At 37.3% G+C, this 15,364-nt stretch overlaps 1 protein-coding gene across 1 annotated transcript; it reads right to left on the bottom strand.

The window, feature by feature from the left end:
• Positions 1–326: 326 nt before the first annotated feature.
• LOC104627728 (zinc finger CCHC domain-containing protein 2-like) lies at positions 327–10,087 on the bottom strand (the record flags this gene model as incomplete). The annotated part of the gene is given in 4 exon segments (XM_010296072.1): positions 327–452; positions 4,050–4,121; positions 6,576–6,652; positions 9,976–10,087. Coding segments are annotated over 4 exon segments (387 nt in total), but the record flags the coding sequence as incomplete, so codon positions are not given.
• Positions 10,088–15,364: the final 5,277 nt, after the last annotated feature.

The raw sequence follows: 15,364 nt of genomic DNA, 5'->3' as shown, positions 1-15,364 counted from the left end.
CAACCTAGTGATTCTGTGATTCTGTAAATATACACTTGTATAACGGAGGTAAGACCCTCACTGAAGTACCAATCATTGCTATATAATGCTGCTCAGGACAAGTATTTTCATAATTGTATGATTACTTTTAAAGAAGTAATCCATTAAAGTTTAGTAAGAGTCTCAATTTAAAGGAGGAAAAAAAACAACAGGTAAGGGTATCTATTTCATCACTGCCTTCCCATTTTCTTCACAAACTGTGTTTAGGCAGCAAAATTTCCACTGTCCCCAAGAGTCATCTAGTTTGACTGCAATCACTTTTCAGGTGATGCATTTTAAGTTATTTGCTAAAACATTTACCTGATTATGGGCTCAAGATCAGCATGCCTTCGTTCTTCCCTCTTCTGAAAACCCTGATTTAGTGCTCTTAAAATAGTCTTGTCAAATGCTTCAGAAGACAGTTCCTTTGGGAGCTGAGAAAAAGGTTCATGTTAAAAAATGAGTAGTTTACATTTTAAAGACTGTATTTGTTCGCCATCAGTCTTTATATCTTTTGGTATCAACAAGAAACTCTTTTGTTCCAGTTTGAGTAAGGTTATTTTACAGACTAAAGGTACAACAAATCATCATCATTTAGTTTTGCTAGAGAAACATTATTCTGTAAAGTCTCAATTCAAATCAAAATGTAAGACAGTTTAAAGCCCTATTTGAAAGAACTACATTCAGAAATTTACCAATACTATGTTCTTTCCCAGAGCAATTTACAGCCTTTTTTGATTTATTTCTTTACATCTTTCACACACAGACAGTAGGCCTGAAAATAACATTTTAAAAATTTACCAGGGAGGACTGAATCCATTGTATTCTCCATCATCACTTAGCTAGATTAAATTATTTTAAAGAAGCAGGAGTAGAAAGGAGACTGTTTCCCTTATATAATACTCTAGACTTCAGTGGGCAATATTGAGATTAATCAATAGCAAGTCCTTCTGCGGTTCCTATTAACACTGAAACTTCTGATGAAAATTCGTTGTGTTTCCCATGCCAGTACTACAAAGCGAGGTCTTCTGATGCTCTAGTTCAGAAGTCAAAATTCTTGGATCTAAAAAGCATGTCTATTTTAAATGAAAAACATTCTCTAGAACAAAGATTTTTTTCACATTTACTACTTCCAAAATAATGTACTTAAGTACCTGAAAGCTGATCAAATTCATTAATTTATCTTTTTTTAAAAAGTCTTTTAATTTTGAGGCAATTAAAAGTAAACTGCCATAGAAAAAATGCTTTTTCCTAAAGTTAAAAGCTATTGCTAATCTGGTTAACATCTGCCGTCAGTTTCATCAACAGCACTAAGTAATTTACACTAGAGCAACATCTTCCTCTTGCACATGCGGAATACACCCAATCCAGAGTGCCAGCTGGATATTACATCTTGCTAGTGGTAAAACAGCAAAGCACTAAGTAATTCTTTCACTGAATGAAGTGCTACTAATAGAGAGACGCTATGTCTAATGCAGATAATTGCTTGGTAACATACACAAAAGGAACTTCTGGAATCCAGACAGACTGGTGCTGTTAGTATTAGATTAGTACGGTGCTATAGCACCTGAAATGTATTAGATATAAAACCAGAAAGAAGTGCTGAAAGCAGCTGTTCTTAACCGACCCTTTTCTCTTTAATATACGCTGTCGAGGAACTCCAAAGAATTAGTCAGTATTAACCAAAAGGTACCAAAAAGCTACTGCAGAAGCATGAAGATGAGCAAATCTCCTGTCCTGGTGTTTTGTATTTAAATTTGTCTCCAGAAACAGCCACAACTTTTTTTTCTTTAAAACTTTCATTAGAAGGAATTAAATTTCTTCTGTAGTTAAACATTTAGTTATATGAACCAAAGGTTAGGTGTTTAACTTAACTTCAGGTAGTGGGATAGCCTTGTTACTTACAAGCTTATTAGTCCTTCCACATATGTGGGTAATTTCCTACATGTAAAGAACTTTTTATGCTTCTCACCTAAGAGAAGGTGCTCTTTAAATATAAAGCATCCAAGCTAACCCATTCACTACCTTAGTCTTTCCCACTGATGCTTCTATTTCGAAACAATTTTTACAGTTATCTTACTCCTGCTACCCACAACCTCAGAATTTCCTATCAAGTATTTTGACCATTCTTTTCTCTCCCCAGGAAACTGAGCATACTACTTAATGTCATGCAGACTGGAAATAAGAATAACAAAAAGTCAAAATGCAAGTGCATATGAACTTGACAGCATTCATACTTCTACAGTGCTTTTTAAAGCAAGGTGTAAGTTTTACCCTGCTTTATTTAATGAGTCTTCATCTTTACTTTACAGGTAGGAGAACAGGAGGCATACAGTTGAACATTCATCCCAGAGCTGCACAGAGTACCATATGAGTCCTGCTTTTTTTTTTTTTTTTTTGTTCTCTTTGGGAGCAGATGCATGTACCCTATGTTGTGGGACAACCCATCCGCAACTAGACAGGCCATCCATAATTCAAATCCTCATAAATCAAGCTCTGGGAACTCTTGGAACTAGATATTCCAACTACATTAAAGCAGCAGTGAATATGCACTGCTTCATTTCTACAACTCTGGAAAACATAATGTTGATAACTGAAGCAGTGAACAAGACAATGACCTTTGTACAGTAACTGGCTTTCCACTTGCAATTAACACTGCAGTTAAGAACACCAGATGCTATAAAAACACACCCAAAGCAGATCTTTCATTAGCGCCCTGAACAGTGAGGACATTTGTTCTGGTTTCACCTGGGACAGAGTTAATTTTCTTCACAGAAGCTAGTGTGAGGTTATGTTTTGGATTTGGGATGAAAAAATGTTGATAATGCACTGATGTTTTCAGTTGTTGCTAAGCAGTCAAGGACTGTCCAGCTTCTCATGCTGGCCTGCCAGCGAGCGGGCTGGGGGTGCACAGGAAACTGGGAGGGGACACAGCCGGGACAGCTGACCCAGGCTGGCCAAAGGGATATTCCACACCATATGACATCATGCTTAGCATATAAAGCTGGGGGAAGAAGGAAGGAAGGAGGGGACATTTGGAGTTATGGCGTCTGTCTTCCCAAGTAACCATTACGTGTGATGGAGCCATACTTCCCTGGAGATGGCTGAACACCTGCCTGCTGATTGGAAGTGGTGAATGAATTCCTTGTTTTGCTTCAATCGCATGTGGCTTTTGCTTTACCTATTAAACTGTCTTTACCTCAAGCCAGGAGTTTTCCCACTTTCACTCTTCTGATTCTCTCCCCCATCCCACTGGGGGACAACGATCGAGCAGCTGCTTAGTGGTGCTTAGTTGCTGGTTGGGGTTAAACCACAACAACTTTAAATATAGGGTTTCCCAGAATAGTTGGAACACAAAATATTAAACACTGGCAGTGAAACACACAGTTTGAGGTCATCATACTCATGGTGTCTGCATGTGGCCTACACACACAAATGCATTTTCTTCTTGGGGCAGCGGGAAGAACAACTTAGAGAACTTTTTTTTAAACACACACACACACAAATAGTTGCTAGGTTTTCCTCATATTTAACTCCTTGCAACAGTGAACATACCTGCCTTTGTTCTACTGAGGAATACAACAGTAAAATTAAGAACTATTATGCTCATGGCTCTGCCTCATTAATTAAAAACAACAAATTATACTCTTTAAGGTCATTCTATCAGGGACATTAATCAGCAGTGCTTGTACCTCTACATAAACTCTGAGGGGAATATTAAAAACTCATCTGGCAGTTTTACGGTAGTTCAATGAAAACTATAAGAGCAATTTCAGATGAGAAACTGGGAGGAGATGTCCTCCTGGGAAGCTCCCCAAACATTCTGTTGAGCTGCTTCATATGTCAAGCTGCTGCACCATGATTTATATGGTTAATACATGATTTAAATGGTTAATACAATTGTGAAGTACAAAAATCTAGAAGAATGCTTTTGTTTCTATAATTACATCACAGAAGTCACAGCTCTCCTAAACTATGTCTGAAGTTATAAACCTGATGTGTAAACACTGCTTTTATAATTCAATACATACTTTTAGCAGGAATTCCTGAAGCTCCTGGTGTGTTTTTGTAACACACGTTACCGAAAGATCAGACCAGGTTACCTAGTAAGGAAGGAAAAGAGAATGAGGAAAGTTTCTTTTTCCAAATATCCTACTAGTTAGCTAATTTTAACACTTCCATAAATCTGGTGATCTCAGTATGAGAGTTAACACCTGAGGATAAGTAAATACCAGGCAAAACAGGGATAATGGTGTACCTTTTCAAAGACATATACTAATTTTGAGTGCACATTTTAAGATCACTTTCATGTTATTTGTGGCTAAAGGGAGTTTTGAGCAAATTCAGGTGAATGAAATGAAGTCCCTGAAGATTACTGACTTACAGACTCAGAAAGAAGCCAGGCAGAAGGCTCTGTAATTACAGGACTTGTATTAAAGAGACATCATTAACTGCAAAAACGAGGTACCAGAGAAAAGGACTGTAGGTCAGATATACTGAATTGGGCTCTGGCCGCATCATGAGTCAAAACAAAAAAGAAAAACAAACTCTCTTTGTTTATATTACCTACAAAACAATTTTATCTGTCTCAGGCTTGAATCTTACATGGTCATATAGAAGTTGTTGCAGGGTACAATTCATAAAAAGTACTGCAAGCTACTAAAAAAGTTACTCAAGAATCAGACAGCATTTTGGTATATGCTTGTATAAAATTCCAGTAACTTATTGTTCTGACACAACATGCAAGTAGTAAACCAGCACCTTCACATGCATATTTTGAGAAAAAAAGAAGTAAGCTTGGTTAGATGAGAGCTGCCTGGCTTTAAGCCCACTTCTGGGCTTAAGCTTCCCATTACATGCATGGGAAGATTCTGTGTAATGGGAGTGGACAAGGCAACTATAAACATTCATTTACTCCCAAGAGTTGATAGGATAATGTCAACCACCAATTGCCTTCACCTTAGTCCCCAGAAATTCCAACTACTCTTGGTGCCCTCAGTTGGGAAGCCATGACTGTAATTGCTGTTATAACCTTAAAAAAGCAGTGTCTGGGCAAGCACAAAATGATCTGCAGTGAGGAGCACAGTATATACCTGCACAGATGAGGAGAGGAAACTCTTTCCTAAAAGAACTGAGATGGAGGAGTTTCAAGCTTACTCAGAATATCTCCACATTCCCCCTTTAACAAAGAAATTCAAAACCACTGTCAAATCCATCTACGTGCTGAATTTTCAAAATAGTTTTGTGACTTTAAATATTAATAATCCATATGGGCATTCTGTACAAACCTCTCCTACATACTATTGCATTTTACCTAGTATTCAGTTCACAGACTAGTCGGAAAAAAGATCTATGACACAGTTGAGATACTTGGGCAAGTTAACCTTTAAGACTTTGAAGGCTAAATTCCACTTTACTGACCTCAACAAAAGAAGGGTGCGGAATTTTTGCAAATTTCACCTTCAGACATGATTAACAAGAAGGTATCTGTTGTCCCTACTTTTCTTCCAGAACAGAAATAGCATACCTGTCAATTTAACTCTAATTTTAAGCTTCTAGTAATACCAGAAAAGACAAAACAGTAATTCACAACTACTTAGAGAATACAGTATCAAATTTTGGGATCAACACATCATTTTTCAGCTCAAAATGGCATTTTTTTGAGCGTGCCTCTTCAAAGAGCTCTCATGACCCATGCCAAATGGCCAGTTATAATGTTTGATCTAAAACATTCTTTTGTTTGGCGAGAAAAAGTAAAATTTAATTCTATGTTAAAATCTGGTATACTACCAGACTCACATCTATTGGCCAAATGACTCACAATGTTAGTCAGTCCTTGCCAAGAAAATTACTACTTTGATTCAATTAGAACATCACCACCAACAGCCTTAGCAGCTATTACTTAACACCTACAGCCGTTAATACCAGGCCTCAATATGGGAAGCTTCTTGTCCAAGGCAGTAAGAAGCAGTGTTTCAGTTTTGTTTAAAATTCACTCATTCATTCAATTGTTTTATATGTTGCCTCTGGCTATGTTAATACATGAAGACTACTAGGTAGGCTTTCAAGTTTGTTGACTTCTTTTAGCTTGTTTGTTTTTACCGTAATGAACAATCAACCAACCCCCAGTTTTGTCAAAAACCATCCTCTTACGGTAAATGTTCATAAAAGAGATCTAAAATTACTATATGACTCCAAGCAATATATACCTGCAGATACAAGAACTGCACTCCTAGGCCACTTGAGCAAACAATCAACTAGTTTTAGAATTCATTGTAATGCTTACCCCAAATTAGCAAAAGACAAGTTTCTTGATGTCACACACCTGGCTATGGCTGGTGTTTTACACCTTCCCACCTTATGCCCACAATTGCATAAAACACCTGATCTGCACACAGAATCCAAGAGAATTATGGGATAATTCCAAGAATCTCTTAAGACTCTAATATAATTCAAAATTGCCTTCTGAGCAGGTAGTTGAAACAAGCCATAGGTGTCTACAATACATAGATATCATGAAGACAATTACTTTAATATTCTGGAGGTTATTTGCTTACTTTGAATGTGTATTCCAAGTGTTTGTCAGCCCTTTTTCTTGGTACTCCTTTCAGGGTTATCTTCTCAATGTGTACAGCTGAAAGAAAAACATCTTTTTGTACATGCCAAAATTACAGTTTGAAAATGTATCTATTTACCAAGCCACACTGAGAATCACTGTATGCTATTTACTGCCTCACACAACCCCACTCTTTCTCAGAGGCTATTTTTTATTGCAGCAAACTGCAGGGGGCAGGTGGAGCTTTGTTCTCTATAAAGTATTCCTCTGGCCTGACCACAACCCCTTCATTGCAGATCATGGGAATCTGTGTTACCCAAGGCTATTTAGACTGAACATCACATAAATACAGCAATATAACCACCATAAGTGAAAAGACAGTAAAAGGAAGTAAAATTGCATCTTTACTCCAAGAATTAACAACTGCTGATAAAAGGCAGCAACACTGAGTTCCAGATCCGCATTTCTGAAACACCAAATAGTAATGAGAGCAAACTAAGGCAGAAGAACCACATTTCTGAAAGGCACTTAGGCAGAAGGAAACACTTGGGGAAGGCCTGAAGGAGACAGAAATGCGTGCTAGCAAACAGAAAATGAAGAGGAGAAGAAGCAGAAGGCTACTACAAAGAGTATCATTAAATTGAACTGAAAAGGAAGATAGGTACTTCAAAGTACTCACTACTTTGACATTTCTTCCCCATAGTCTACTGTATTCAGGAATAGGCAAGTTCTGGCTGTGACCTGGTAAGCAGCAGCACCATATGGCTTTCAAGGCCTGGAAATTTTCTTGAAGGGCACATAACATTGGCCAGCTAATATTCTATATAAAAATCCTTATGTAGCCAAGATGGGCTTTTCATTTTTCCTGCTACAGTGGCCTAAGAATTCAACAGAATTTTATTCCTTTACAAGCACGAACACATCTTTACATGTACAAAATTTTGTTTAAAAAACAGCTCAACCAGCCTTACACCATGAATGCCTCTTTTCAATGTTTTTGAAACTTCTTCTTTCTTGGGGGGAGGTGGGTGGTGTTATCAGCTAACGTTCTCCTTTCAATTTTTAACTGCATGTTTACATGGAATATATTGGGAACTACTCACAACACTAAAAAAAAAAAATCAACGTCCTACAAGCCTATGTTACAAAGCTCATTCTTGGAGATTAGCTAATTACCATTTCATCTAAATTAAACACCTTTAATGAATTTTGTTAAAGTTACAATTAAAGTATCATCCCCATCAAACATGCCATTTCTAAGAGAACTAAGTATTGGCAATTTCCCTAAAGGAATGATAAACCAGCATATAAGCCTAGTGATAGTGTTAGTGCTTCCAGTTCTTTTAGTAGAAAGACTGACAAATACTGTGTTCACTGGTTGTAACCCTCTATCTGGCAGTTAGAGCACTAGATAACCAGTTCATTTATCAGTTAATTAAGATTAATTATTACAAAGCAAGGAAATCCAAGATGAGCTAAGAACGCCAGACAATAACATACATCAATACACCATGAAAAGCCGAATGTTTAGTGACCTTAATTTTTACCCATCTGGTATAGATAAAAGCACTGTTACAAAAAAAGACTATGGCACAATATGAATTTCGGTGCAGTAAAATTTCTTAATGGTCAATGTTAAGATCAATACCGTCAGCTGAGTTGATAGTCATAAGTTAATTCAAAAGTTGATTCCCATGACTGGAACTGAGAATAGTCGTTTAAATTGCATTTCACTACATGCTTATATTTAGCATACATAATTATGGAAACTAACACTGTTAACATTCACAGACAAGCTTCTTTTCTAATGAGATTGTGTTTATTTTAAACTATTGAATGTTCTCAATGATGAGTATATTTGATCTCAAGTATAAAGAAATTTTATTGCACAATGTAGTATATTCAGTTTCCTTAACTTCTTCGTGTTGCTGTTGCATGCTTCATTGTAATAAGTGATACAACAGTTAATTACAGGATTGCTGCAGCACAGCTTTAGCTCCACAGTTTCAACAGACCGCTTTAAAATTCTGTTTCCACAATCACATTTTAAATATTCTAAATGGCTAGACTGAGAAGAAATGTTTGTATGTACAAGTCGATGAGGCGTGTTACATCTCTACATCTATTCTGGACACAGACATGCATTCAGTACGATTAAGTCAAGCATGTATATATTACACTGTTCCCATTGTAAGTATAAAAAAGTCAAGATTTCTATAAATCATATTCATCACATCTGAGAATAAAAACCATGTTTTATTATCAGTGCTATTTCTAACCCAGTAAGGAGATTTCTGTAGCAGGGACCCTCAATTCTAGCACATACCTATACAGCAAATATGACAAATGATTCTCATCCTTCACTGTCGTTTCTAGTTATGATAATACGAACGCTGAGAAATATTTAAGCTCTTCGCTACATTCAGTTACTAAACTTTTCTGTGCTTCTGTTACTTAATTGAAGAGCATTGCTAAAGAGAGTCTCCCTTTTGTGTTTCTAATTTGTGAATATGAACATTTTCAATGCAGTAAAAGGATCTGAAACAGGTTTGTTGTCTGTAATCTGCCATAATCTTTCTCTGTGTTTTTTTAGCAAGGAATTAAAACTCTCAAATTGCCTGCCTTCAAAGCATAATTAAATCTCCACAGTAGAAACAAAAGGACATTGATGAGGACAAAAGAAATAGCAATAGTTTTCCCAGATTGCCAGCTCTTCACTATCTGCAGGATAAGGTAGACTACTTTTGAATAGACAAGTGATTCACTAATCTTGTTAAAGAATAAAGGGTAATAGTAAATCTGTTTTCAATAATGCTCATTTCTTCAAAGAGAAGAAACTGTGCTGGCAATTGCAGAGAAGAATTCTGTTTATGCTCTGAAGCCTTGTTCTCATTCTCCCCAACAAAGCCAAAAGACAACTGACTTCTATGAAAAGCCTCTCACTTCTCCAAACTACCACTTCTATAAAACCTCCTAATATGCTTTTTTCTTTCTTTCTTTGTTAAGACTAATCAAATACAACAGAATCAAGTAGCAAAAGCTATCCACTATTTCACAGTACCTTCATGCTAGTTTTGCTTAAATAACATCTAAACACATACAATTGCATTAGATTTTCTTGTTTTCTCCCAAATACCACCTCTTTTTTCAGGAGGAAGCCCATTTGCAATCAATTTTTACGCATGCAGTCACTAGCAGTTAGTAGTTAACAGGAATGACAACTTGTCATAATAAAGAAAAGACCAAGTAGGCAGGAGAGAAGCTATTAACACTTACCAATCATTGCAGTTTCTCATTCAGATGAACAGCAAGACAGATGCAAGATTTCTACAACTCCAGGTAGAGTTTAGTGTTAAAAAAAACCTTAAAGTGGTCCTCAGAAGAAACCTCGGACAACATACCTTCTCGCTGAGGTCTATGGGAAGCCATTGGTAGTCCATCATGAGGTGCTGTGGTTCGTTCTAGCAAACTGGTCTCGTTACTTGACATGCAGTCACTATGGGAAAAGTCATTCTAAATTGAAAAGGAAAAAAAAGGAAGTGCCTTAATAGAACGTGTGTTATCAAAATTTGCTCTAAACAGCAGAAATTACAAAAAAAAAGTTCCTTATTTGGTATTCTACAGGAGAAAATCCTGAATGAAGTTCTTGACAGTGGCAAAAAGGTGGTCATTTGCCATTACAGTTTTTTTCTTGATTTATTTGTTGTCAGCTACAGCCTCCAATGTTTCACTGACCTTATTTTAAAAACAGAACAGGGTGGGGGACAGATCATGTGCCTTTAGGGTATCTCAAGCTGGACAATTCAAGATCATTAGCTCAGAACTTCAGTGACAGTTTACTATTAGTATGAGCTCTTTCAGTTAGTAACCTGTGAAGTCATCTACTCACTACACTCTAAACATATTCTCCTCAATTATATTCATGCCTGCCACCTCTTCTACATAGGAAACAATGAATAACTTTTCGGACAGCCTATCAGGACATATGGTCCTAACAGCTAAATCCATGCTCCTCTTACTAAATAAACATTCAGAATGCAACCAGTTGCCACCAACACCCTCTCTTCCACAGAGAAAAGGACATATGGAAAGCTCATCTCCCCCAATATTTGCATGCAGACTCCACAATTATATGCCAAGAATTACTACTGTTTTTATACAGTGCATAAGGAGGGACAGAACAGGAAATCATAAAAGACAAATAACATGGACAGCTAAGTAAGAGAAGACAGAACAAGCTAGGCTAACAACGATAAATTAGGGAAAAGTATTAGATGAGCATGGACTTCAAGTGGTTTCTCTAGCATAACAAGAGCCTAAATACTTTTTCCCAAATTAAGATAAAACATTAATGTATCAATTTACGTGTTCTTCATTGACCAGGTCATCTTAAAAAAAAAAAGACTAACCAAGCTTCTGTTAAAACAGAAATGTTTTAAAATGTCCAATGACTTTAGCTGCAACTGTTTTTGCCAGTTGATGAGTGTAGTTCCATGTTTCAAGGAAATGACACATTGCCTTAAAAAGATACCTCCACAAAGAACTAGGAAATACTGGAAGTTATTAGTGAGTTTCTGGATTAATCTTTTTTAAGTGAGGCACCTCTATTTATTTGTAACAAGTCGTATAACATATGAGCTTAGCAAGTACCTAAATGCCATCAATATGCAAATACCATAATGATGGTAGCAGCATCTACAGCAGCACGGAGGGGGAGAGAAGGTGGTTCTCTGTTTAGCATCATAAATCAACTAAATACTATTTTTTATTAAGCACTGGAAGCTAAAACAGAGGGTAGGTTTCTTGGGAAAGCTTTCAAAAGCAGCAAGTTAGAGGACATTCAATGCACAACAAATATTTAGCAATTGGTCTGCATGAAAACTGGAAGGTAAATAAGTATCTATCTTGTTAGTAGCTCTATAAAACAAAATCCCTGGGAGAAATGGATACTTTCTGGAGTAGATGTGTATTAAAAGTTCAAAGTCTGTTCCTCTCATTCAGGATGAAGAACATTGCTCCACTGAAAGACCTTCATAAAAGATGGGTAGAGGAAAAATACAAATCTTCAGACAGTACTCTTATTTTTAAATATAGGAAGCATAAGATTCTGAAAATAAGTGCCAGAATACATGTTACTTTTTTTTTTTTCCCCCTGAAGGACTTGTGCAACATGGCAGGACAAACCAGCAGCCAAGACTAGTTACTTTGTTTGGTACGAGGACCCCAAAACTGTCACAACAGGCAGACCAGAATGAGGAAGCACAGAGGTGTCAAAAGACATCGGAATTCCCTTGCAGTTTGTGAATTCTACAATGAACTTCTTCAGATTTGACAGATGTGCCAGCCAAAGCTGGCTTCATCTTACTAAACCAGCTTTACAACATCTATAGCGTGGGTACAAACTGTGGCAGCTCCTAACAATACACTCAACTTATTTAGAACCCAGTAACTATATAGGCATCAAACCTGCCCTGGGCATACTGCTAACCTAACTCTGATCAGTTACATCAACAGCAGTACACAATTAGCAAGTGAATATCTATGTGCCTTTAGACCCCACTAGTCTGAGGAACTGAATGAAATTTTAGCTGTTTCATCTAAATCAGTGTACAGTTTGTGTTCTACACTGAGTATCAGTAATTTCAGGTTTCAAAGCAATCACATTTAAAATACAGAGCATGCTTTGTTTCCTCAAGATAAAACTCACACCAGTCCCTAGCCACTCAGCAAACCACCTCAGCAAACTTAACTGATCAAAACTATTTCATGCTTCAAACATCTAATAAATTATGAATGCAATGTCAGACATGGAATAAGAAAGGAAAATAGCTGTATATCAATGAGAGTGCATTTTAACACCTTTAGCAAATTTCCACATTTAATTTAATAAAAATTAAAAAACACAATGCACAAGCATGCTCTGGAGAGAGCCACTTTCAGCCCTCCTCAAAACTCCCACTGATACTGTTTTGCCAGACATTTCATAACAACTGTGGACATAATCAAACCAAGTACTTCACTTTCCAAATGTTAACTCCTGATCATGCATTATTCACAAAACTGTTGGCATTTGAGCATTAAAGTTACCCTGTCAAAAGTGTGATTCATTCAAGACTGTCCACAAAAAGCACTCGTACTATGATTAACTGGCTGTGTCCAAACTAAGTAAGCTAGCAAGTTTAGCACATATTTTGGAATGAGGGTGAATGTCTTCCTGACATGAAGTCAAACAACTGAACCAAGATTTCTAGCAAAGATCAATGTCAATTCTCTGGCAGAAGTAAGGTCTTCCCTAAGCTAAAGCCACATGCTTTGCCAAAAGCAGCTTTGATATCCTTCTTTCACACTGCATACAGAAGACAACAGACATTGGATTAACTCTGACAGAGGCTCTCAAACTGTTCAACTTGGTTTACTTTTCCAAGATGTCTTTTTCCACCTCTGAAATATCAGCATAAGAGCTGAGGGCAGTGCTTCATTCATTTTAAGGAACAAGTTGAGACTTCCAACTAATCAATTACTTCTTTTTAAATTCACAAATAGATGTAAAACCAATTGAATTTAAAGTCAGACCTTCCTTAGCATTCAAAATCAGGCTATTTGTTTTGATTAATGGAAAAATAAATCAGTCTATTCTAATAAATAATTGCTAGTTAAGAAGTCAAAGAAATTGTGAGCAGTTTTTAGAAGAGAGATGTGGAAATAAGATTGACTTCAGAGATGTATTCTGCTCAGCTCACATCAAAGAAGCATTAAATATTGCTGCCACACCTCCTAATACTAGAAGACTGCTTCTCACCTAGTATATACATCATCTTTGTAACAGTGTTCAAATGTTTTTGCAGAGAATTAGTAGAATGGTTACTTTTCTATCCATGGCAGAGTTCTGTACCAGGCAAACTACATCCACATTTGGGGGCTTCCTCGAAATTGCAAAATATTACATGGTTCAAAACTGTATTTAAACAAGTCCTGATATTGATGATTTTATAAATCATCGTAACTGTAAAAAAGTTCATAATTTATTCACTTGAAAAATTCTTCACCTAGAAAGTTAAACCAGTAATATGTACTGCATGTATTCTGTGAATGACAGCTTTCGCAATACTTAGTGGAATGCAGGAGGTAGGCAGTAGGGTAATCCGGGGCAGTCATAGCTTCACCCTTGCAGGCTGTGAACTGTAAGATAGTGTTTGTGCCAGCTCCAGATCCTATCCTAAGCTGCATTACAACTCTTCAAATTTGGTGTTAGCTACTGAGACAGTCCTACATCCAACACTCAAAAGTAACTAAAATACAAGTGGCACTGTCAGAGCAGACAACTCTAGCATACAAGACACTGGAAAGTCTAGGCAGTCTGGAGGGCCAGTGAATACTAAGACTGACTTTGTGGGTTGCTACCTGGTGCCAGTCACACCACAAACAAAAGTCCTTTAAAACTGGGTATGCTCCCCGAGGAGTTCCTGTCGATGGACATGCTGTACAGTGCTAATTGTGCTAGTCATTTCCTGTCAATGAATAAAATGTACTCACACAACACATACAAGTTTAAGGTTAATTCTTGCGTAAGCCTTTCTCACCGTAAGGCTTTTCACATGCAAGGATTCACTGCAGCTCATAGCACTGCTGCTAATGATTAAAATACACTGAAGCAAGAATGTGGGTGGCCCCAAACCAGTTGCCAGATAATTAATTTGATAATTGCACAGATCTTTGTGACGGGCTAGAGGATTAACCACCTTTCTCCTTGAAAGTGAAGTAAGCTAAGAGAGCGCTCTAAAAATTGTCTGCTCTCATAATCTACACCAGAGTTTTGTATCCAAGACATCTTTCATCAAATGGTTGAAAGCAAGTGCCATATTAAAAAAAAAAAAAACAACAAAACCACCACCTATCGCTTAAGATGTTTCCTAGGACTGTAAAGACAAGCACCAAATGTCTGAAGTGGAGAGCCATCCTGCTTGGAAGGACCGTTGCTCTGTATAATTAACGTATGCGAGCTGAGCAAATCTCAGCTACTCTACACATGACAGATGTCCAACTCTGCCTTCTATTAACATAGATGGTTGATCAAGAAATGTCATGCTGGTATTGGTTTGGCAATAGGTAATGAAATCTGTTATTGGATAGCCTATTAATCATCATGAGCAACTGACTGATGCACATAAGTCCGCTGATGTTTGCATTGCACTTTCATAAAAGAACTATTCATGCATCAGCTCTGATAAGCACTAACAAGGGAAACCTGCTTACAGTAGCTGGACAGCTTGATTAGTTCTACATGCCCAAATATGAAAGATTATTTGTCTGCAAGACTTCAGTGAATGTGCTGTTAGGGACAGCAGGCTGTGCAGATGTACATGAACGAATGAGCTGTGGCAGTTGACAAGTGGGAACCGGCAAAGAAAACCAGATGAAAGACAGCAGTTTGGAAGAATCAAGGTCTAACTCATCATCACGAGTTATCAACTACAGCATCTGTACCTTAGAGAAATTTGAGTGATGCCAGAATACTCATTAATAGGTGCGGTGCCAGTTACAAGACCAAAGCCATGATTTCTTGAAACAATCCTTACAAGCTACCACCCTTATTGCTTCACAACTGCGATACACAGCTATGTAGCTATCTTAGCACAAAGGCTAAACGACACCTCTTAAGAAGCAACGATCAGCTGAAACTGTACGTGTATTTGTGTGCTGCTGAGCCCTCTCTTGATGACAACAGCAGCATAGAGGAAGCCTTACAACTATATCCACACTCTATCACCTAATTCTTGCTGTTGCTTCAAT

This window comes from Phaethon lepturus, unplaced genomic scaffold, assembly GCF_000687285.1.
Source record: "Phaethon lepturus isolate BGI_N335 unplaced genomic scaffold, ASM68728v1 scaffold49601, whole genome shotgun sequence".
Classification (NCBI taxonomy): Eukaryota; Metazoa; Chordata; class Aves; order Phaethontiformes; family Phaethontidae; genus Phaethon; species Phaethon lepturus.
Note: the sequence above shows the minus strand (reverse complement) of the source record. Positions and strands in the feature narration are given on the sequence as shown.